The 24,695-nt window shown below is 45.7% G+C and overlaps 1 protein-coding gene across 1 annotated transcript in view; it reads left to right on the forward strand.

Annotated features, from left to right (window-relative positions):
- CDHR3 (cadherin related family member 3) overlaps nt 1-24,695 on the forward strand; it is a 77,157-nt gene that overhangs the window by 41,126 nt on the left and 11,336 nt on the right. The window contains exons 7-13 of the mRNA XM_027772116.1: nt 2,688-2,877; nt 10,553-10,724; nt 12,460-12,562; nt 13,501-13,599; nt 16,823-17,049; nt 19,708-19,879; nt 21,524-21,774. Of these exons, the coding sequence (XP_027627917.1) occupies nt 2,688-2,877; nt 10,553-10,724; nt 12,460-12,562; nt 13,501-13,599; nt 16,823-17,049; nt 19,708-19,879; nt 21,524-21,774 (1,214 nt within the window). The remainder of the gene's footprint in view (nt 1-2,687; nt 2,878-10,552; nt 10,725-12,459; nt 12,563-13,500; nt 13,600-16,822; nt 17,050-19,707; nt 19,880-21,523; nt 21,775-24,695) is intronic.

The raw sequence follows: 24,695 nt of genomic DNA on the forward strand, positions 1-24,695 counted from the left end.
CCCCCCAAAAAAAAAAAAAAAAGAATATTCCTCTTCTCTGGGTATAGGTAGGGTACCTCTGGAGTAGAATCTTTCAAATTCTTCAGAGGAAGGAGGATCCTTTTATGGCCTGGTTCTGGGAAAAGGGTAGAAGGTCAGAGAGATCTTCCTGTTTCTGCTATTTTCTCAAATGCCTGTGTGACATATTTTGGGTAATGTGTCCTGAACATCCCCTTTGGGGAAGGTGGGTATGTAAGGATGGGAGAGGCTTCACTATCTTGAGGATTCCCTGAAGTGTGCTCAAGAGAGGAACTATACCAGCACTGTCCAATAGACATAGAATGAAGCCACACTTAGAATTTCAGAATTTCGAGTAGTCACATTTTAAAAAGTTAAAAAAAAAAAAAAGATGAAATTAATTTTAATAAAGCATTTTCTTTAACTCAGCATATTCAAAATATTATCATTTTAACATGTACCCAGTATTTAAAAGTTAGTAATAAGAATGGGGTCAGCAGGTGGCATGGTGGTAAAGGTACTGGACTCCCACATGGCCAGCCGTGGTTCAAGTCCTGGACTAGGTAGCTTGCTTTCTCACTCTTCCCTCTTTCTGGTGAACACACATGTCCTATAGCAAATTTTAAAAATATAATAATAATAATAAATAAAATTAAATACATAGTTTTTAAAAGAATGTTATTAATGAAAGCTTACATGTGTGGTGACCAGAGAATGACAGAGAGAAGATAAGTCAGAAATCATCTCCCAGGGGGATAGTCATGCCACAGTCCTTTCGCTTTCATTCTCCTCCTGGGATGTTGGGCATGCACGCTCATGTTCCTGGAGTGATTTTCAAGCCACTGTGTCAGGGACTTGAACCTGGGCTGTGTGAGAGTCTAACACCTTAATCACCATGCCACCCCCTGGCCCCAAGAATCTTAATTTCTTTTTTTTCTAAATTACTTTTTTTAACTTTATTTATTTTCATTTGACCAGAGAGAGACAGAGCGAGAGCAAGAGAGAAAAGAAAGCAAGCCTCCAGGCCTGGGACTTGAACCGCGGTTGGCCATGTGGGACTCCAGTGTCCTTAATCACCATGCCACCTGCTGGCTCCCCTAATTTCTTTTTTTTTAATTATTTTATTTTATTTATTATTTTTGATTTGACTAGAGAGAGGCAGAGAGAGAGAGAGAGAGAGGGAAAGTGATAAAGCAAGCTGCCAGGTCTGGGACTCAAACTATGGTTGGCCATCTGAGAGTCCAGCTCTTTAACCACCACACCACCTCTGGCCCCAAGAATCTTAAATTCTTTATGACTAGTTCTGTGGTCTGCTTTGCGGAGCTTCAGGAACCAAGGACAGAAGGCCAGATAGCTATGAGGCAAGAATTGTGGACAAACACCAAAATATATGTAGATTACACTAGCCTACTTCAGTATTACAAAATTGAACTTTTAACAAGTACAGGATTTGGTGATGGTGGGGGAAGAAGGGTATTTATTAGGACTTTGGTTGCAATAGCAGAAACTAAGGCAAACCAAACTAGAGGGAAAAAAGGTAAGGACATCTCTCAGCAGGACGCTGGGCATCTCCTAAGAGTCCAGTGATCCATGCGTAGGAGTGGTGAGAGCCAGTGCTACTCCAGGGACCGCAGCAGCTGGAGTCTGGCCTCTTACCTGTAGCTCCCTAGTAAAGTGTGGTCATGCGTCTCTCACTTACAAAGTCCCCAGTAAGAGACTTGTGTCAAGCTGGAGTCAGCTTTCCACCAGTCCAGTCAACTACAGGCAAGAGCTGCTGCCAGGAGCCCAACTCTAAAATTTGGGGTGGAACATCCTTTTTTTTGGAGAGATTTTTGCTATAGGGCGTGTGCACTCACCAGACAGACAGAGAGAGACAGAGAGAGACAGAGAGACAGAAAGCGAGAAATCACCCCCCAAGGGGGATGGCCACGCCACAATCCCTTCTCCTCCATTCTCCTCTTGGGATCTTGGGCACACATGCACATACGCCTGGCGTGAGTTTAAGCCACCGGGTCTGGGACTTGAACTGTGGTGGGAGTCCAGCGACATAGCCATTACGCTAACTGCTGGTCCTGGGTGGAACATTCTTAAAGAGTTAGGCCAGATAGCTCAATAGATATCTAATACAGAAACCTGCATTTTTTTTTTTAACAGTATGTACTTATATAGGGGATGTTTTCTTTTCTTTTTCTCTTTTTTTTTTTTTTTTTTTTTTTTTGGGGGGGGAGAGATTTTTACCACCAGGAATATGCCGGGGAGATAAGAGAGAGACAGAGAGACAGAAAGTGAGAAATCAGCCCCCAGGGGGCTGGCAATGCCACAATTCCTTTTCCTCCATTCTCTTCTTGGGATTTTGGGCATGCACACACATGCTCCCAGCATGACTTTCAAGCCTTCAGATCTGGGACTCGACCACGGTCAGCCATGTGGGAGTTCAGCAATGTAACCATTATGACATCGCTGGTCCCACATATAGAGGGTGCTTTCTGTGTAAACCAGTCCTCCTCCTAGAGTGGTCTTTGTCATTTCTGTAAATCGGGCTGTCGGAAAAATCATAATGCATTTTTACATAGAAAAAGATAGAAAAATATGTCACGACTTTTTCCACGACCCAGTACTTTTTCTACGACCCGGTACTTTTTCTCTTCTCTTCTTTTCAAAGGGTCATGTTCTAACCTTTGCCTTCTCAGTGACTGGCACAATCCAAGTGGCCCAGAGGATAGACCGAGATGCAGGTGAATTAAGACAGAACTCTGCCATTTCCCTGGAAGTTCTCGTGAAGGACAGACCCAGTGGGGGTCAGGAGAATCGCATCCAGATTACCTTCATTGTGGAAGACATCAATGACAACCCTGCCACATGCACCAAGTTCACCTTCAGGTATTCTCCTTGGAAGACACGTGTGGGGCATTCTGCCTCTCTGGTGGCTCTCGACCCCTTGGCTTCTCTGGTGTATGGTAAGGAACAACTGAAGCATTATGGGCAATTTTAGGGGAACTGGCTCCCCACAATACGTCAACCTGAGCTGTCCTAATTTTGTTCATAGGGGTTTTCTTAATGATCCTTTTTTCTTCCCTCTCTTTTATCTTCTTTCCTTTTTGTTATTTCTCTCCCCACTTTCTTCCTCTGTTAAGAATCATTTTTTTACTTCGCTCCCTTCTGTAACCTGTTCATCTCCGTTGGTGAAAAGCACCGCCGGGACTTGTTAGACCCTCTCTGGTCTGCGCCTATTCTTTATTTATTGACAACAGCGGCGATACAGTGCGGTTAGTTAGCAGTTCTAATAGATGCTCGAGACTTTGGATTAGAAACTAGGAACTCCCAGAGAAACCTACCCACAGTAATGTGAATAAATCAAGCCAAGTACTTACTTAAAACAAAACAAAGCATCTAATTCACCTTACCCAAGCTAATTGCATATAAACAAAAGGCAACCGAAAGGGAAAAAATGCAGACACAAGTAGGATATGAGTTATTTTGTATATTTTGACCCACTCTTTGTCTCACAATCTATTCAGTTATTTTGAAATAAAGTCCCTTGTGATTCTGGGTTAATATGCTTTTTAGAAAACAATATTTTATCACAAAGCTACAAGATTAGTAATTTCCAGGGTTGGCTTCATCTCTGTGATTTCATACCAGCCAGTCTTTGATTTCTCAGATCTGAAGGGGCCTCCTTGGGGAGTGTGGGGGGCACCTCAGCAGTGGCCCTTGCTATGAGAGGACCCTGCACTTGGAGCAAGGCTGAAGGCCAGGGCAGGCCTCAGTTGCCAAAGCTCCCATGGGGAGAGCCTCTTGAGCTTATCTCTGACCAGTTTGCTGCAAGTGACTTGCCAATAGTTGTAATGAAGAGCATGGGTGTGTAGAGGACAAAAGACTCCAGACAAAAATTGTTCACGGTAAGCAACGGAAGTAAAAATACTTTGATTATCTTTATAAACATCTACCTGATCTCCCAATGACATGAGCAGCATGCTCAGTTTGGCCTCGAGCCTGGTATCAGAAGAGTCTGGACACATCCTTGTTCTGTTCCTTCAGATCCAGTCTCTACTGCTACTGTGCCCCGGCATACTGACAGATGCCACCAGTTCCCTTGCCTTCCAGATGCCAGTGGACCCAGAAAGAGAAGGGAGCGAGCTGGGGTAGTTATCCTCCAGCTCCTTCCCTGCCAGCTGGTTGCACCACTCCACCTCCCACAGGTCTAGTTCCTAGAAGGCAGCTGCCTGCCTACAGTACTCTCTGTCCCTGGGGTCTAGTTTCAGGAACTGCTCCTCCACTGGCTTCTCTGGGTCTAAGGGTAATAAGGATGCTCCACTCTTCCTGGCCCTGAAGTATTACGCCAGCCTTAGAGATTTCCATATACCTGGTGTGCACTTTTGTAATAGCCCCTATACTAAATGCTCCTAGGCCTATCCCAGTTTGCCCTCTGCTTCCTACTAAGACTCTGATAAAGTCAGTTGCTGTCTTAATCATGTATTGTGTTCCTTTTCCAACCTAAACTTTCCTGCACTTTGGGCTTGCCCCATGGCCTAGTGGTTAAGGGAACCAGATTTCACACAACCCTCTACGGTTCAGGTTTGTGCCTTGAAAATGGCTGGGCACATGTGCATGTGTGCCCCAAATCTCGCCAGGCTGGAGAAATGGAGAAGGAGAAATTATAGTGTAGCCATACCCTGACGAAAGGGGTGCTTTCTCGCTCCCTCTCTTTCTCTGGTGAGAAAAAATTCCCCCTGAATATGTTAGATGGTGGAACGCTTGCCATGGGTAGCCAGGACTGTGGCTTCTATGCCGTGCATGCATGAGTTGAGCCCACTCTCTGTTAAGAGAAGTCTAGGGAGACCGCAGATGATGTAATGGCTACGTCACTGGACTCCCATGTAGTCGACCACAGTCCAAGTCCCAGACCCAGTGGCTTAAACTCATGCTGGATGTGTGTGTGTGCAAGCCCAAGATCCCAAGAGGAGAATGGAGGAGAAGGGATTGTGGCATGGCCATCCCCCTGGGGTGATTTTTTGCTTTCTGTCTCTCTGTCTCTTTCTGGTGAGTGCACATGCCCTATAGCAAAAACCTCTCAAAAAAGAGAGAGAGAGAGACGTCTGGGGCCTAGGGATGGAGTAGAGATGGTCCACAGTGTCTTACTTTCTTTGAAAAGTTAAAGGTAAACTCGTCCTCTTGGGTGGGGACAGTGCATCCCAGGAAACTTCTCTGCTCTTGCCTGCCCTGCTAGGGCCTCCTGCTCGGTTTTCATCCCTGCCCTGAGAGGTGGGAGATGGTGGTTAATGGTGGTTAAGAAGTAAGAACTCTGGATACTGAGGCCTGGAGAGGACTGTGCTGTCTCAAACCTTCCTTGTCAGCATTCTCCTTCATTGCATATCTGGCGATCGCATATTCCTGCTTCCTGCAGTCCAGAGTCCACGGAGCTGTGGAAGGACAGTTTGCAGACTGTGACCATATTAGCTGGTGAAATTGCATTTCGAATGTCCCGGACTGTCCGGGCAAGCCCATACAGAGTTCTGCTCTCAATCATCTCTTCAAATTAGCCCCGAAGGCCAACACTGAGTTGGCATGATTGTATGTATTATAAAAGACAATTTGAGACCCTGCTCAAGTCCCTCCTCTGGGCTTTTCGGCCAGAGTTAACTCCAGCCATCCTGTGAAGGCCAGCATGTATAATGGGGCCCCCCAAAAAAGCCTCTTCCCTCTGCAGTCTTGGAAGTGGGAGTGCCCTCCAAGGCCAGTCTGTGTATCCATACTCATCTGCACACTGGGCCGAGAAATACCCCGACCCGCCTCACTCACCTCTCTGCCATCCTAATACCTCCTCCATTCCAACCATCTGGAAGCCAAGCATAAGCAGGTTGAATCAGAACCAAGTGACAATGGGAATGGAGCTGCCATAGTGTCTGCCACTTGTCCCTCGGCATATTCCTTCTTCAGGGGTCTTGAGCACAGTCGCTGCTGTGGAGTTTGCAAAAGCAGAAAGAGTAGGTGGGATGGACTGCAGCGCCCAATGAGAGCAGCTGGGTGGTTGGAGGTCAGGGGTCTGTGCGCCCATAAGGGGAGGGCAGCTTGGAAGAGGCGGGCGCCCCCTGCTGCTCCTGTGGGTCCCTGCAGGCTCCCAGCCCTTAGGCTCCGGGCCCCTGCAGCTTTTTCAGGCTGTTGATGAATGAGCCCAGGGCCCCCACAGAGGCATCAAAGGCTCCGTGACAGCTCCCGCTCTGGCTGTAAATTGTCAGGCGCTTGGCTGAAAGAGCTTCGCAAGCTGTTTGTGAGCAGGAGGCGGAGAAGGTTGGCCAATTCAGAATGCGGCTGGGCGCAGTCACCTTTACTTGGAGAGGGAAACGTGGTCAGATGGCTGAGAGCGAGGGCAGCTCGCCTTTGTGGTCGGGATTGATGAATGAGGAGGAATGGCTTTACGAGTCATGAGTCACAAGCGTTTAGGGGGAAAAAAATGCCAAGTGTCAGTAAAGAATGAAAGAACATGCCAGGCAGTCCCCAGGGGGCAAGTAGGGAGGCCTCTTCCAGAGTGCCTGAAACGTCTGCCTTCCGGACTCTGGATTCTCCCCATGATGCAACCTCCCGGCTTCTGCAGAGCTGGAATCAAGGTTGGGATCCCCAGGCCGTGGGCAGGCCTCAAGCTTCACTGACAAAACCTGAGGTTTACAGTGACTCTAACACGGGCAATGGAGATCCCTGTCTGAGTGCATCAGCTTTTCAGACAGACCTTGAAACTACACCAATCCACCTTTCTCTGAAAAAATGGGGGCAAGAATACAAACCTCTTAGAAATGATCATTAGTGGTTTCAATTGCTGGGTCTGATACAGCATGTGGTTGGTGTTTAATACATGGTATTTCCTTTTTTTTGTAATATATTTTTGTTTTTCAGTTTTTTTCTATATGGCATGTGCACTCACTGGAGAGACAGAGAGAGAGAGAAAGTGAGACAGCACCCCTGGGGAGGGGATTGGCCATATAGCAATCCCTTCTACCCCATCTCTCTCTCCTTTTGGGATCCCAGGCACACACATGCAAGAACATGCACCTGGCGTGTTCTTCAAGCTGCTGGGTCTTGGACTTAAACTATGCATTGGCTGTGTGGGCTCCAGCTGCCTTAACCACCATACCATCAGCTGGTCGTATATATGGTATCTCTTCTAAGTGTTTATGAATAAAACCAGGATACTATGTGGGACCACTAGATGGGTAATGGCTATGTCACTGGATTCCCATGTAGTCAACCGAGTTTGAGTCCCGGACCCGGTGGCTTAAGCTCATGCCAACGTGTGTGTGTGCCCAAGATCCCGAGAGGAGAATGGAGGAGAAGGGATTGCAGCATGGCCATCCTCCCCGGGGGGTGATTTCTTGCTTTCTGTCTCTCTGTCTCTCTCTGTCTTTCTGGTGAGCACACGCGTCCTATAGCAAAAAGCTCTCTAAATAAATAAATAAATAAATAAAATAAAACAACCAGGTCACTGTGCAGTCACAGTGGGAATAAGAATGCTCAGACTCCACTCTGGCTAAAACACAGAAGTGAACTTTGCCTGTGAGATGCTGTGGAGATTCAGTTACACCTGCTTTCTCTTCACCAAGAAAATCTAGCTCTCCTCGGCAACTCCAGACCACGTTTACTATCAGACATGGCTCCAGCAGAATGAGCCCAGAGCCCTTGTCAGCTGCCATTGGGAGAGGCTGTGGGCTATAGAAGGGAACATAATTTGGTTGCAGAGAGCAGTACAGAGGAGTAAAGAATTGAACACATGGTAGTATGGGTGCTCCAAGAACCAGATGCCAAGCCAAGATGAAACATACAAGGCTTTCACGAGGGGAAATGCCTTTGGGAGAATGCTGGGAGAGAGCCGGCCAAGGCTGGGGGAGTTATTAGACCAAGATGTGGGTCTGGCCTGAGAGAAGGAAAAGAGGGCAGGAAGGTGATTGGTGATATTCTAGATGCCATACAGTCTCAGGACACTTGGCTAGAGCATTAGAGTCCTAGAGTGCAGCCAGCTGACCTAGGTCAGGAGTGAGCCTGTTTAGGTATCTCTGCCAAGCCCAGTCCTCGATGCATGGCTTCTCTGCAAGCTCAGGGATGGGTTTCAGAGTACAGCAGCTGGGGCCTGTGGTCAGTTTTGCCCCTGTGGTTGAAGGTCTTCCAGGCACATTTTCATAAAAGCCTGGTAACTTTTGGAACAAATTCTACCAAGGCAATATATGATTGAGGTAGGTAGCCAGAACAAAACAGAACCACAAAACAAAGCCAGCCGCAGATCCCGCCCTTCCTATACGAGTTCTGCTTGGTGTGCATTCGCTTTTCCTCTCCTCAAGAGTGACTTGTCTCTACTCCTTGAACCTGGCTTGACCGTGTGAATTGCTTTGACTGCTGGGACATTCGCAACGAGGCACAGCAGAGGCTTGAAAAGTGCTGTGCATTGGGACTTGCCCCTTCATGTCACTTCTGGAGCCTTGAAATCTTCATGCAAAGGGCCTCAGCTAGCCTCCTGGGGGAAGAAAGACAACAAGGAGCAAAGACCAACCACCTTCCTACCACCAGACACGTGAGCAAGGCCATCCCAGACCACCCAGTCCAGTGGAGCCGCCAGTGACCACAGAGACCAGCCAAGCCCAGCTAGAACCAAAAGAATTGCCAGATAACTCATAATATTGTGAAAAAGAATAAATGCTTATTGTTTTAAGTCCCTTAATTTGGGGTTATTACATGAGTAGCAAAAACTAGCTGACATGATTTATGTTGCCATGATGGATGGAGAAGCTGAAATCTGGAGACGTGATGAAGGCCCTTGATGAAATGGGGCTGGCAGGTGGCATGGTGGTTGAGGGCGCTGGACTCCCACATGGCCGACCGTGGTTCATGTCCTGGACCTGGCAACTTGCTTTCTCACTTTCTCTCTCTCTCTTTCTGTCCCTCTTTGGTCAAATTTAAATAAATAAAGTTAAATAAAATAATTCTTTAAAAAAAAAAAGAAGGCCCTTGATGAAATGAAGGATGCTCATCAGTTTTCTTTAGAATCTCTCACACCAAGTTGGGCTTGATTAGAGCTTTAGTTTGGGGGCAGCTTTACTCATTTGTGTTATTTGCCTAGACCCTAGAGTCAACTGAGATTGAGATCCCTAAATTCAGCCCTTAATGAACCTCTTTTGAATGAATGATTCTAAGGCATTAGGAGGCTCTTCTACGACATCAAAGCCGCTAGAACCCAAATGGAGGGATTGCTCATCTTTAGAGCATGGGAGATGAAGACTGCAGGGGGACAGGGACTTTCCCTCACCAGATTATTAACTCCTGCAAGCAGGGAGTAGAACCTTTATTTCTCTTACATTCCTCATGACTATGCCAAGAATAAAGTAGACAGGGACCCAGTAGATGACATAATGATTACATTGCTAGACTCCCATGTAGTCGACCATGGTTTGAATCCCAGACCCAGCGGCTTGAAACTCACACCAGGCATATGTGTGTGTGTGCCCAAAATCCCAAAGAAAAATGGAGAAGAGATTGCAACATGGCTATCCCCCTCGAGGGGTGATTTCTCACTTTCTGTCTCTGTCTCTCCAGCAAGTACACACACCCTATAGCAAAAAATCTCTCTCTCTCTAAAAAAAAAAAAAGAACAAAGTAGACAAAGATCCTCACCCTCATAGGACCTGCATTGTTGAGGAGAGACAGAAAATCAACAGGATAAATGTGTAAATATGTGGGAGATAAGTGCTAAGAATTAAAACTAAACGGGAGAACAGGAAAGGAAAGGATGGACAGAGATCAGTGACATTAAAAAAAAAATTGCTAGAAGGCACGTCTGCTTGCAGGAGAGAGAGAGAAAAGGAAAGTGAGAAACATTTCCCCTGGGGGATGGCCACATAGCAATCCCTTCTCCTTCATTCTCCTTGTAGGATTTTAGGCACGCATGCACACATGCCCAGTGTGTTTTTCAAGCTTCTGGGTCTGGGACTCAAACTGCACAGTTGGGCGCGTGGGATTCAGGCTGCCTTAACTACCATGCCACCAAATGCACCACTCACTGACATTTCAGACAAGGTAGCCTCACTGAGATGGTGACTTTGATGAGAGACTAAAGAAAGAGATAGAAGAGCATTCCACCCAGAGCTCAGTGACCTCCAAGACCAGTGCCTGGTGGAGTGTTAAAGGAACATCAGGAGGCCAGAGCGGGAAGAGTGGAGATGACCCAGGGAAGGAGTCAGTAGGCAGTGAGCTCAGAGAGGTAACCAGGGGCATGTCAGGAGAGTCCTGTACTTCAAAGTGAGGACTCGAAGTGAAATGGGAAGCCATGTGAGACTTAGGAGTAGAGGAGTGAGATGATCTGACAAAACCTAACAGATCCCTCTGGCTGTGGTGTTAAAAATAGCCTGTGAAGAGGCAGGGACAGAGCAGGGGGACCAGTGAGGAGGTTGCTGCGAAGGTTGTGGATTTGCTTTGATCTGAAATCAGCGTTGAGGTGTCTAGCTTCTGGGCCGATGTCAGGAGGAACACTTGATTACCAATTGTGGGGGAAAATATTAAATCGTGTTTTTTTTGCCAGCATTATGGTGCCTGAAAGAGCAGCCAAAAGGACACTGCTTCTGGACCTGAACAAGTTCTGCTTTGATGATGACAGTGAAGCACCAAACAACAAATTCAACTTCACCACGCCATCTGGAGTGGGGAGCAGTGGCAGATTTTTACAGGATCCAGCTGGCTCTGGGAGAATTGTGGTCAGTTAATGGTCATTGCATCATTAAAAGGGCATCAGGGAAGCTGGGCCAACATGCATAGTGCTTTTGCTGCCCTATAGAGAGAAATTTCCAAGGTAACCCCCTCTCAGAGTGACTGTAACTGACCAACTTAATAGTGACTCTGCTTTTCCCATTTGCTCTTTGTTTTACCCGGTTCAGGAATCATTTGTTATGCATAGTTGTGCCTGGGGTGCTAAGGGCTGGATTCTTTCTTGCATAGCGCACACTTTGTGTCTCCTACTTAGTGTGCCTTTATAGATACATCAGTACCCGCTACACGAAAGCACTTTTGTTTATTCGAGTGTCATGCTTGGTGCATGGAGGTGTGACGTGAGGGAAAGCAGGGCTGGGGTCCCCAGTGTGTGTCTTTTTTTTTTTTGAGAAGCTTTTGCTATAGGGCGCGTGCGCTTGCCAGAAAGACAGAGAGAGACAAAGAGACAGAAAGTGAGAAATCACCTCCCTGGGGGTCTGGCCGCAATCCCTCCTCCTCCATTGTCCTCTCCAGATCTTGGGCACCCACACACACACACACCTCGTGTGAGTTTAAGTCACCAAGTCTAGGACTCGAACCCCGGTCAACTATGTGGGAGTCCAGTGACATAGCCATTACTCCAACTGCTGGTTCCCCTCAGTGTGTCTTGATAAATTCCACACCATAGAACCACTGGAAGCCAAAAGGAGAGTGAGACATGGAGGATGTATAGATACCCTCCACTGTAGCTCCACAAGGTGAAAGCAGGACTGGAAGAAGGATGGGCAGTCAAGGTAGGTCTCAATGAGCTGTGTAAGACCTCTGCCTTCAGGGCTTCTATTGAAGGGTGGTGGAGGAGGAGAAGAGAAAAACGATAGAGCAGGGTATGGGGGAGAGGGTCTTGAAGTCACATGCATCAAAAATAAAGCCTCAGACGACAGCAAGCAGCCAAATACCCTTCACCTCACTTCACCTCCCTGCCACCTCCATCTCAGCTCCTTCCATTCCCAAAAAGTCTGACCAACTTTATTCATAGTGTCTCATTATGACTCTTTGTTCATAATGTCACCTAAAAACCAATTTTTTTTTGTTTAGAAGTTAATCTGCATTCACTGTAAGAAATGCAAAAAGTACAGATGAGGATTACCCATCAGTGATAACCACAGCTAATATGTTGCTATTCCCTCTTTTTTTTTAACCATTTTTTTTTTGGGGGGGTGGATCTTGGGCATGCGCGCACACGCACCCAGCGTGAGTTTTAAGCCACCGGGTCCAGGACGCAAACTGCGGTCGATTACGTGGGAGTCCAGCAACATAGCCATTACGCTAACTGCTGGTCCCAATATGTATTCCCTCTTGTCTTTTCTCCTGTGTATGTATTTTGTGTACATTTTATGCATATATGTGTACATATTTTAAATAATGAAAATATCCTGCCATAAGATTCAGTATCATGCTTTTCTCCAACTAATTTGAAGTCAAAAACCTGTGCTGTAAGACAGTAGTTCTTAATAAACATCCTTGTAAATAGATTCTCTCCTGGAAAATGCTTTTGAGTAAAGGTGCCAGTGGTGAACAAAGGTATGGTTGTAACTTTTTAAAGTTCCTCTTGTCATATAGGTGAAATGCTTTCCAGAAAGCTTGTGCCAATTTACATATCCATGAGCAGTGTATGAAAATGTTGTCAGTTCGGTAAACAGAATTGTTTATTCTGTATAATCTAATATTTCTGCTTTAATCTAGTTGATTGGTGATCTGGATTATGAAAATTCAAATAATCTAGCAGCCGGCAATAAATACACTGTGATCATCCAGGTGCAGGACGTTGCCCCTCCTTACTATAAAAGCAAGTATGATTTTTATTTAATTCATGAAGCCTCTTCCTTCAGCAGCAATGACTAAGCAATGTACTCGTTATTGTGGTAGGTACCCACCCTCCCTATCTCACTTGAACTGCTCTTCTGCAGGCTCCTCTCTTTCTTAGCCAAATTACAACACACAAGAATCTTTGAAGGGTCTCTCCACCAGTATTTTCCCTTTCCAATGCATCTTCCACATTTTTTTTAAAGAATTATTTTATTTAACTTTAGTTATTTATTTACATTTTTAATTTGACCAGAGAGAGACAGAGCGAGCGAGAGAGAGAGAGTGAAAGTGAGAAAACAAGCCACCAGGTCCAGGGCATGAACCGCAGTCAGCCATGTGGAAGTCCAGTGCCCTCAACCGTCATGCTGCCTGCCGGCCCCCATCCTCCACATGTCTGTCAGTGATTTTTCAGGAAATGCAGATGCCATAGTATTACTTTCTTGGTTAAAGCCATTGGATGTTTCCTGTAGTTGTCAAGTTCAAGTTCAAACCCTTTGGCTTGGCATTCAAGGACTTTCATCATAACTCTCCAGCTTCATTCTCCATCTCTCACTCCAAGCCCCCTTTGATCCAAGTAGGCCAGACATCTTGCAATTTTTCTGAGTGATGCAGTTTTACACCTTGGTGCTTTTGTACATGCCTAGAAATTCCCCCATCCCTCCCCTATCCCATTCGTCTAACTCTGTCCTTGCGAGGCTCAGATTGTACTTCCTCCTCCTCTGCTTCTGTAATGTCCCGTGCATGTGTTTATATCAAAGGATGAAGACCATAACACCTTGAAGGCAGGAATCGCCAGTTCTTATTTACTTTGTATCTGTTATACACAGAACCTGAACACAGAAGATGCTTTAAAAATGTGGAATAAACAAACAGATCTGTAAGGATTGCAATTTAATTTTTTTCTATTTCCATTTTTAGATAACATCTACATTTATATCATAACAAGCCCAGAAAATGAGTTTTCTCTCATCTTTGATTATCCAGCCTATGTATTTAGTGTGTCAGAAACGAGACCAGGTATGTAGCAGTCTTGACGGTGCTGTTGGTAGACTCCATCCAAATGCATGTTCTGCGGAGGGAATCTCCCTTCCCAAGCCCCACGTGCAGGAATTCACAGCTGATTAGTGTTTATTGCACCTCTTATGTTTTTTAAATTATCCTGGCTGCTGAGGAGTCCTCCAGGTTGAAACTTGGATTTTTAAAACTGTTGACTTAAACCTCATTTCTCTGAAATCCCTGATTGCTTTTTTGTCTGTTTGCCTTGATTCTGCCAGTCCTCCCATTGTGCAGCATAAGTTTTCTCTTGGTCTTTACTGTGATTTTGGTTTTTTTTTTTTTTTAGAGAGATTTTTGCTGTAGGGCACATGTGCTCACCAGAGAGACAGAGACAGAAAGCATCATCCTCCCAGAGGCGATGACCACACCACAATCGCATTTCCTCCATTCTCCTCTCCGAATCTTGGGCACATGTGCACACATGCCTGGCATGAGTTTTAAATCACCAGGTCCAGGATTCAAACCATGGTCAACTAATGGGAACCCAGTTATGTAACCAATCCTTCACTGTGATTTTTATCCAGCTCACTCAGAATTAAAATTTAAAAATTGGGACCAGCAATTGGTGTAATGGCTATGTCGCTGGACTCCTGCGGTTCAAGTCCCAGACCCAGTGACTTAAACTCATGCCGGGCACGTGTGCATGCGTGCCCAAGATCCCAAGAGGAGAATGGAGGAGAAGGTATTGTGGTGTGGCCATCCCCCCGGGGGGTGATTTCTTGCTTTCTGTCTCTCTGTCTCTGTCTTTCTGGCAAGCGCACACGCCCTATAGCCAAAAGCCTCTCCAAAAAAAAAAAAAGAATTTAAAAATAAAGGAAGGCAGGCCAGCAGGTGGCATGGTAGTTAAAATGCTGAACTCCCACATGGTCAACACAGTCTGAGTCCCAGACCTGGCAGCTTTCTCTATCTCTGTCTCTTGCTCTTTCTGTGGTGAGCACACGTGCCCTATAGCAAATTTTAAAAATAATAATAAATAGGGACCAGCAGTTGGCATAATGGCTATGTTGCTGGACTCCCATGCAGTCAACTGTGGTTCAAGTCCCGCACCTGGTAGCATACACTTATGTCAGGTGCGTATGCATGCATGCCCAGGATCCTGAGAGGAGAATGGAGAAAGGATTATAGCATGGCCATCTCCCCTGGGGGGTGATTTCTGGCTTTCTGTCTCTCTGTTTCTCTCTGTCTTTCTGGCGAGTGCACGTGCCCTATAGCAAAAACTTTTCAAAAACTAAATAAATAAATAAATAAAATTAAATAATGCTTTTAAAAGATTTTAAAGTAAAAATGAAGAGAGATTTTCCATGTCTATATTTCCTTCATTTAAGAACAAAATAAGGGGGTTGGCAAGTGGCTTGGTGGTTAAGGTGCTGGATTCCCACATGGCTGACTGCAGTTCAAGTCCCAGACTTGGAGGCTTGCTTTCTCACTTTCTCTTGCTCTGTCTCCCTCTGGTGAGTGCATGTGCCCTATAGAAAATTAGAAAAACATAATAATAAATAAAGTTAAATTTTTTTTTTAATAAAAACAGAGACTTTTCTTTTCTCTCCTACCAGGATTCATTGGAGGCCTTCTTTTGTGCGCTTTATTATTATTTTTTAACTTTTGAGAGATTTTTGCTATAGCATGCATGCACTTGCTGGAGACACAGAGAGAAAATGCAAGAAATTATCTCCTTCCAGGGGAAATAGCTATGCCACAATCCCTCTCATTCATTCTCCTCCTGGGATTTTTGGCACGTATGCGTGTGTGCCCGGTGTGAGTTTCAAGCCACTGGGTCTGGGACTTGGAACTGCCGTCTGCCATGTGGGGGGTCCAACACTTTAACCACTATGCCACCTGCTGGCCCCTGAAGGTATTATTAACTCAAATAATCTAGTATGTTAACTCACTCATATAATATATTTCTCATAGCTTTTGATCTTTAGAACTTGGGTAATTCCCCCTCTTTGTTTTACTCTCCCTCTTTATGATGGTCTCCATCTTCTGACAGTAAGTTTCAAAACAAAACACAAAAGGAAAGTCCAAGCTTAGCTGTAGTGACACAGGTAGTAAGGCACAGCTGTGCAATACTTGAACCACATGGGAGGGCCAGGTTCAAATCCTGGATCCAGAATCCAAATTTACCTGAACATGGCAGGCATGATTCTGGCTGCCTGAGAGGCTAGGGGGAGGTTCACAGCATACTGAACTATCAGGGACACCTCTCTCTCTCATGAAAGAAAGAAAGAAAATAGCTTTTTATTATTTTCTTGAAATGAAAAGTATCCAAAAAAAAAGGCTTTAGTTCCTTTTACCTTTACCCAGTGAATAACAAATTCAGCCAGAATGGGCTTGTTATGAATTCGTGGATCTTACTACAATTATTTTTGATCACCTACTTTGGGTCACATACTTAGAACTAGGGCCATAAAATTGAGTATGAGACGGTTTCTGCCTCTGAGAAGTATAATTTATGAGAAAGAACTTCTATAAAATAAGCAAGCCAGAACTTGAGCAGTCCCACCGACATTTATGAAATAAGCAAAGTAGAACAGTATTTAAAGACTACATTTTGTAATCATTAGTTGCTAAATTCTTAAAAATTATTTATGTTTTCTCTTGTTCATAAGAGCAATTTATGTTTGTTATAGAAAACTTGGAATATTATGGCAGGTGCCGTGGTGGTTAAGGGTACTGGACTCCCACATGGCTGACCATGGTTTGAATCCCAGACCTGGTGGCTGCTTTCTCACTTTCCCTCTCTCTTGTTCTCTCTTACTCTGTTACTCTCTGGTCAAATTAAAATAAATGATAATAAAAAATAGTATATAAAAAAAGAAAACATGGAAAACTAGAGGCTTTTAGATAACATTGCTGCAAAAAAGATCAATGCATAAGGGTGAATATTCTTCGCACTGTTGTTTATGAGAACAAGGTAATTGGTGTTCTTAGAGCCTATATAAAGGCATGCATTGTCTTTTACACCTGACAGTACTGCTCAGATCATAGGGCCTGTTACCTGGCGGATGCTCATTAGCATTATTTAAATCTAATAGAATTGAAGATATAAAACATACAGAGTTTGAACAGCAAGGAAACCTCCCAAAGTCTTTCTGCCTATGGCAGTAAAGATGTGTGTTTCTGGATCATCCTCCCCCACCCAACTTGCAAAGCAGGACTAATCTCAAGTACTTTATTCCTGCAGCTAGAACCAGAGTTGGACGGGTCCAGGCGACTGATAAAGACTTCCCGCAGAGTAGCATCACATACTCCATCTCTTCTGGAGGGGCCAGCTTCCAGTACCCAAATATATTTTGGATTAATCCCAAGACAGGAGAACTTCAACTAATAACTAAAGCAGACTATGAAACAACCCCCATCTATGTTCTTGAAATCCAGGCCACCAACGGCGAGGACACAAGCTCAGTCACTGTGAGTGGGGCTGTTGGGTGTATTCACTCTATCCCAACTGGTTGACTCAGAATGTGGCCGCAGCCATGGGGACTCTTCTCATCATGCAGACATGATGGGAAGCAAGGAGTGTGGCCCTGAAAATAAAAGTTTATTTCTTTGAGGCCTGAGTTTGTGGGTAATTCAGAAAAGTGCTGAACTAAATAAACAGACTTTGGGATATCCGCTGAACCCACAAAGCCACTTTGTGGGGCAGGGTTGGGTTCCTCCTGTGGCCCCTTAAATCTTGCTTGGTTTTCACTGTGGGCTTGTGGCAAGACGCACACTGCCCAGGAATGGGGTGTGGTTTTGTAGTTATGCATTTCCTCCCCAAGGGCAGTTGGTCATGTTTCTACCCCACTCTCCATACACACCAGATGAAGTAGATCTTAAAATGATGCTATGTTTGGGACCAGCAGATGGTGTAATGCTTATGTTGCTGGACTCCCACATAGTTGACCGTAGTTCCAGTCCTGGACACAGCAACTTAAAACTCACGCTGGGCACATGTGCGTGTATGCCCAAAATTCCAAGAGGAGAATGGAGGAGAAGGGATTGCAGTGTGACCGTCCCCCCCCCGGGGGCGGGGTTCTTGCTTTCTGTCTCTATCTCTCTGGCAAGTACACATGCCCTATAGCAAAAAAATCTCTCTCTCGGGGCCAGCAGATGGCATGGTGGTTAAGGGTGCTGGACCATGGCTGACCATGGTTTGAGTCCAGACCTAGCAGCTTGCTTTCTCACTTTCTCTTTCTCTCTTCCTCTCTCTCTCTCTCTCTCACACACACACACACACACACACACACACACACACACACACTCTGTCCCTCTCTTGCCACAGTGAAATAAATAAATAAATGAATGATTCAGAGTCAGTAGTTCTGAGGCCTGAGATTCTGCATTTCACACCTGTTTCCAATTGAGCTGGTCCACAGCTACAGTCAGAGCAGCAAGGATCTAATAGGTCCGTGTTGTCATTATCTGAGAGCAAGGCGATGGCCACAAAGACCCAACTATTTCTTAGTCTTTCCCATTAGTCAAGTGAAAAGGCATGAAGGCAAAATGAACTCAGCTCACAGCAGGCAGCTCTGTGTGATGCAGACAATGACTGCTCTGACTCAGGAGACCGAGTTCATTTCTCAACTCTGATCCCAATTTTCCGAGGGGCTCTGGGCAATGCTTATCTCCGTGCCTCTGTTTCTCTGTCTTTTAAATAGAGAGTCACCTGATCACTCAATGCCTGAATAGTCCAGTTCCTCCGATGACTTGCTTTAAATGAATGGGATAATGTTTTTAATGATGTGTGAGGCTTGCCACTGCTAGAAGAAGAAAGTTGGAGATAATTGCAGTGTTTGTTAGGCTGGTCTTTTTTTTTTTTTTTTTTTAACTGAATGGATTCTACTTTGGGTGCTAGCTAGAGTGAACATTTCAATTTATTCCTGGGCTCAGAAATAGCTGAAATCCCCAAATTTCAAAGGTAGAATGAATACGACTCAAAATTCATAAGCTTTTAAAAAGAGTGATGAACTAAATGATCACATAAGTCCCTTTCAGGGCTGACATCCTGTGATTCTGTGCTGGCAGGTGTCCCAGTCTATATTCCAATTCACCAGGCATAACAGACAGCGATGAAAGAGAATAGGCCAGCCCCAGCTTATGGCGGGTTAGCTCCGAGGCTTAGCGCGGTGCTGATAGCCCAGCCTACAGACCAGATCCCAGCTTAACCAGGCCCGTGCGTTCTGTCCCAGTGCTTCTCCACCCGGGCTGCGAATTAGAGTCAGCTGGGGAACATTAAAAAGTGCTTAAGTCCCACCCTCTGGGGAGTCCAATTCATTTAGTCTGAAGCAGGCCCAAGAAAGCGGGGTTCAGGGTTGTGAAACATTGCCATACATGTCAAAGTTGGAAAATGAACTTTTTCAATTGATTTTTGTTTGAGAGACTTTTTTGCTATGGGGTGTATGCGCTCATCAGAGAGACAGAAAGAGACTAACAGAAAGTGAGAAATCACCCCCCCACACACACACCAAGGGGATGGCCACGCCACAGTCCCTTCTCCATTCTCCTCTCAGGATTTTGGGCACGCACACACACACACACACATTCAGCATGAGTTTCAAGCTGCTGAGTCCAGGACTCAAACTACAGTCAGCCACGTGGAAGTCCAGCAACATAACCATTATGCTATCTGCTGCTCCTGAGAATGAACTTCTGATTGACAGAGGACAGTGAGCAAGGGAGCACATGGGGTTACCAAGAATCTATAACTGTTACCAGGAAAAGAACTCAGCATGATCTGTGGTGAGCCATGTGTCTAGGTGCATGTGTAGGGGTGTGTGTGAGTATACATGTTCACCTTACACACACACACACACACACACACACACACACACACACTTTAGAAGTTAAGAGCGTAGGGCGAGGAGTAGGACAGACCTGAATTCAGATCCACTGCTCACCAGCTGGAAAGTCATTACCTAATCTATGCCTCTGTTTCCTCATCTGTAAGACGGGACTAATGTGTTATCTATCTTATGTGAGGTTAAATGAGCAAGTCCAGGCAAAGTGCTGAGCCTGAGAAGTGCCTGACTTACCACACTCACGAAGTCTCAGTTGTTAGGAATGACTACCTTCTTGCTGCTCTAGGTTACCGTGAACGTCCTCGACGAAAATGACGAAAAGCCCATTTGCGCCCCAAACTCTCATTTCCTGGCCATCCCAGTGGATCTGAAAGTTGGTACAAACATTCAGAATTTCCAGCTGACGTGTACTGACCTGGATTCCAACCCCAGATCTTTCCGTTATTCCATGGGCCCAGGTATAGTTGTCAGCCCCTGGCCCTGCCTGGTGGGGGGGTGGGAGGGGCGTCTGTGCTTACACGCTGATCTGGGCACAGGTGGGGTAGAATCAGGCCACATTTGGGATGAGGAGTCTCATGTCCCTGTGCTTCCTCGTACTCCTTTTGGCTTCTGCTTCTCACCCAAGTCTGCCCAGAGGCCCATACATGGCAGCCCAGAGGCCAGAGGGAGAGTGACTCCCTTTGACGGGGACTGCAACCTCCGAATTTCCAGACTGTGATCAGAGTCATAGATCATATTAGTGTAGGTTTAAAAAAATTTAGTCCAACTCCTCAACCCCCTCGTACAGTGGGGGCAGGGAATCCCAGCCCTCTCTCTGGATAATAATAGATTAAATAGATTAAATGCATTTCAAAATGTGTCCTCAGGAATTCTCTTCTGCTCCATTCATTTTCTCTCTTTAAAAATATACCATCATGGGGGGCGGGGAGCACCCCTCAATGGAAATTAAACCAAAATAGCTCATCTAATGAAGTGCTGGGGCCAGAGATTTAAACCCAAACAAGCAGAGCAATTCCACGGGCAAGAGTACAAAAAAAAGCCATCTCGGCCTCCTGCTGAGCCCTTGGCAGAGCAGGAACTCGAGCAGCAGGAAGCCTCTGGAGCAGGCTGTGTCACAAAACCCAGGGGCAGAAACTGCCTGAGACTGCAGTTGCCGAGGATGGAAATAATCCATACTGAGAACCCTTAGGCCTTTATGGAGCACTTTGCTGCTAAGGGACTAAAAATTGCATCATCTCCTGCTCCATTTACTGGTGTTCAATCGGTAATGAGTCTGGAGCCACCGGAGGAATGAGCAGGAGTGTGCTCAGGCTGGCAGCCTCTCTGCCCCAGGCTCCTTCAGCCTCAACAGAGCTGTGCATATGTTTAGGGGGCGTGATGGGCTGGGTTCAGGAGGACCTGGGGCAGTGATCTCTGCAGAGCCAGGAGGCACCTTCCTTTGGGGGACTCTAGGGACAGCTGTAACCAGTGTGACCAGCCAGGTTCCATGAAAGACACAGGGTGAACTTGGACTATGGCTGGGAAGGCGGCTTGCTCTGCCCCCTTCTGGCCCACTCATTGGTTGGTCAGTTACGCGTATTTCCAGATAAATGCTTGATGATGAGCTAGAGGGGCTGCCCAGGGTTATGACATCTCTCTGCCTGATGCTCAGTAAAACAGCACCAGAATAGGTGTGCTATTGCTTTGCTTTTTTTTTTTTTTAATTTTTCCTATAGAGTGTGTGTGCTCACTGGAGAAAGAGAGAGAGAGAAAGCACCCCCTGAAAAGGATGGCCATGCTGCAATCCCCTTTCTTCCATTCTCCTCTCGGGATTTTGAGCATGCACTCACACATACCCAGTGTTTTTCTCAAGCCATAGGGCCCAAGGCGTTTATACTCTGCATTCGTAGCCACTGTGGTTATAAGCAAGAGTTTCTTAGCACTAATGAGATCTGGTGCAGTTAAGGCCTGTAGCACATCACAGACCCAGCCCTGGAGCGTCAGAAACGTGGTCTGCAGTTAAGGACATTTCAGGAATAGGCTGAATGCAGTGTTTTTCTAACCCTTTGTTTCTCACTCTGTTTTCTTCCTTTACTAACATCCACATATCAAATCTCATTTAGGCAACATCAACAATCATTTCACCTTCTCTCCCAGTGCCGGATCCAATATCACACGCCTACTGCTCGCCTCTCCCTTTGACTACGCTGGTGGACTTGATAAGCTCTGGGACTACAAACTACTTGTCTACATCACTGATGATAATTTGCTGTCCGGCAGGAAAAAAGCTGAGGCTCTTGTTGAAACAGGGACAGTGACACTGAATATTAAAGTCATTCCCCACCCAACTACGATCATCACAACAACCCCCCGGGTAAGTGCTCTGAGAGCTGGAACCCCAGCCACCTTCTCATGTGGCCTATGGTGGTAGAGCTCTTTGGCCCAGGAAAAATGTGGGATGAACTAAAAAAGTTGCAGTATTAAGATGTTGCCCAAAATGGCAACCGAGGACTGGATTGGAGTAGCCATGGGTGGTAGAAAAAGTTCTGGGTGAGGGACCAGCAGTTGGCATAATGGCTATGTTGGACTCCCGTGTCGTCAACCGCGGTTCGAGTCCCGAACCCGGTGGCTTAAAACTCATGCTGGGTGCATGTGCATGCGTGCCCAAGATCCCGAGAGGAGAATGGAGGAGAAGGGATTGCGGCGTGGCAATCCCCCCTGAGGGCTGATTTCTTGCTTTCTGTCTCTCTGTCTCTTTCTGGTGAGCATATGTGCCCTATAGCAAAAACCTCTCCAAAAAAATAATAAATAAATAAACAAATAAAGTTCTGGATGAGACCTTGGGTTCCTAAACCCATTGACTTCTCCTATTCTGATAAAGAAAGAGGTGCATTTGCGGGGCTAGCAGGTGGCATGGTGGTTAAAGATACTGGACTCCCACATGACTGACCGCATTTTGAGTCTTGGACCTGGCAACTTGGTTTCTCTCTCTCTTTCTGTCTTTCTCTGGTAAAATAAAACAACAATAATAATAATATCAAATAAAGTAATAAAAAAAAGAAAGGGGTGCATTTGTGCAGGGGCCTGTGACCTCTCAGACATTGACCACTGTTTTAGTCTATCACTACTGAATACCACACTGGGTAATTTATAAAGAATAGAGGTTAATTTCACTCATAGTTTTGGAGGCCTAAAGTCAAGGGCTGCATCTGATGAGGGCCTTCTTGTTATGGGGACTCCCTGCAGTGTTCTGAGGCAATGCAGGGCATCACATGGCCAAAGTCGAGCCTGTGTGTCCATGTCTAGGTTTGTGTCTTCCTCTCTTTATCATGGGGGCCCTACCTTGAGGACTTTATCTAATCCTAATCACCTCCTAACAGCCTCAACTCTTTCTTTCTTTGGAGCGGCTTTTCCTATAGGGCGCGTGCCCTCGCCAGAAAGACAGAAGGAGACAGAGAGACAGAAAGTAAGAAATCACCCCCGGGGGGAGTGGGGGAAGGGGATGGCTACGCTGCAATCCCTTCTCCTCCATTCTCCTCAGGATCTTGGGCATGCACGCACATGTGCCCAGCGTGAGTTTAAGCCACTGGGTCCAGGACTCGAACTGCGGTAGACTACATGGAAGTCCAGCAAAATAGCCATTACACTATCTGCTGGTCCCGGTCTCAACTCTTAATCCCATAGTTGGATTGAGTTTCCACCCTTTTAGTATACTCACGACATACAAAATTTCTATACATGTGTTTGATGGGGACATGCTCAAACCATAGTAGCCACCTGTGGCATGGCGGCCAGTTTTCATGGGCACAGGCTAGTTGTTTTCTGCTCTGCTTGCTCTTAAGAGTCATTGCAAAGCCAACAGGTGGCATGGTGGTTGAGGCGCTGGACTTCCACATGTTCAACTATAGTTTGAGTCCCAGACTTGGTGGCTTGCTTTCTCTCGCTCTCTCTTTCTTCTGTCTCTGGGAAGTGCACGTGCCCTATAGCAAATTAATAATAATAATAATAATAATAAATTAAATTAATAATTATTTGGGGAAAAGAGGAGTCATTGCAAGTCAGCGTCCATGAAGGCAGACAGATAACTGCTGGGCGCTTGTCTTTACTTCTTTACAAGAGTTACCATGTGTCAATCCATACCCCACTCTTCACCTCCACTTCATACAAGTTTATCTAACCAGGGCCAGCAGGTGGCATGGTGGTTAAGGCACTGGACACCCCCATATGACTAACCATGGTTCAAGTCCTGGACCTGGTGGCTTGCTTCCTTACTTCTCCTCTCTTTCTTTCTGTGTCTCTCTATGGTCAAATTAAAATAAATGAATGAATAAATAAAATTAAATAAATAATTCTTTTTTAAAAAAAGTTTATCTAATGTACAATTGTTAATTTAATGCCTATATTTCCAGTCACTTTAGTAAATAAATCAAAATGATCCCTGCTCTCCTGAAGCTTAATGCATGGGACAGTGGTTCTGAAAGTGTGGTCCCAAACCAGTAGCATCAGGGTCACCTTGAAACGTGGTAGAAATGAACATTATCAGGCCTACCCTCGATTAGTAAAGTTATACCTCACCCATTCATGACCATCACCACAAACTCCAGGGAACGAGGTTGGAACCTGAAATCCCCAACCCTATCCTCCCACTTACTGGATTGGAACCTCTGGAGGCGAGACCCAGCAATTCGTGAGTGTGTGTGTGTGTGTGTGTGTGTGTGTGTGTGTGTATTTAAATCTTTGCCAAAGGGCATGTGTGTTCATGTGGCCTCACCATAGAGGGAGAGAGACAGCAGGAGGGAAAGTGAGTAATCACCCCCTGGGGGGAATGACTACGCCATAATACCTTCTTCTCCTTTCTCCTCCTGGGATTTTGGGCTTGCATACATACATGCCTGGTGTGATTTTCAAGCTGCTAGGTTCAGGACTTGAACTACAGTCAGTCATGAGGGAGTCCAGCACCTTAACCACCTGCTGTCTCCTCTGTCCTCTGTGTGTGTGTGTGTGTGTGTGTGTTTTAATTTGCCAGATGGTGTGTGTGCTTTTAGAGAGAAAGGGAGTGAGAAAGCACCCCTCATGGGACGTGGTCATGCGACCATCCCTTCTCCATCACCTCTCCTTCCTTCTGAGATGCTGGATGCACACATGCTTGGCATGTTTCTCAAACTGCTGAGTCTGAGATTTGAACCATTTAGTTAGCCATATAGGATCCACCTGCCTTAACTACCATGCCACTGGCTGGCCCCAATTTGTATTTTTAATAAAATGTACAAGGGACCAGCAGGTGGTGTGGTGGGT

This window comes from Tupaia chinensis, unplaced genomic scaffold (assembly GCF_000334495.1).
Source record: "Tupaia chinensis unplaced genomic scaffold, TupChi_1.0 Scaffold000255_1, whole genome shotgun sequence".
Taxonomy (NCBI): Eukaryota; Metazoa; Chordata; class Mammalia; order Scandentia; family Tupaiidae; genus Tupaia; species Tupaia belangeri.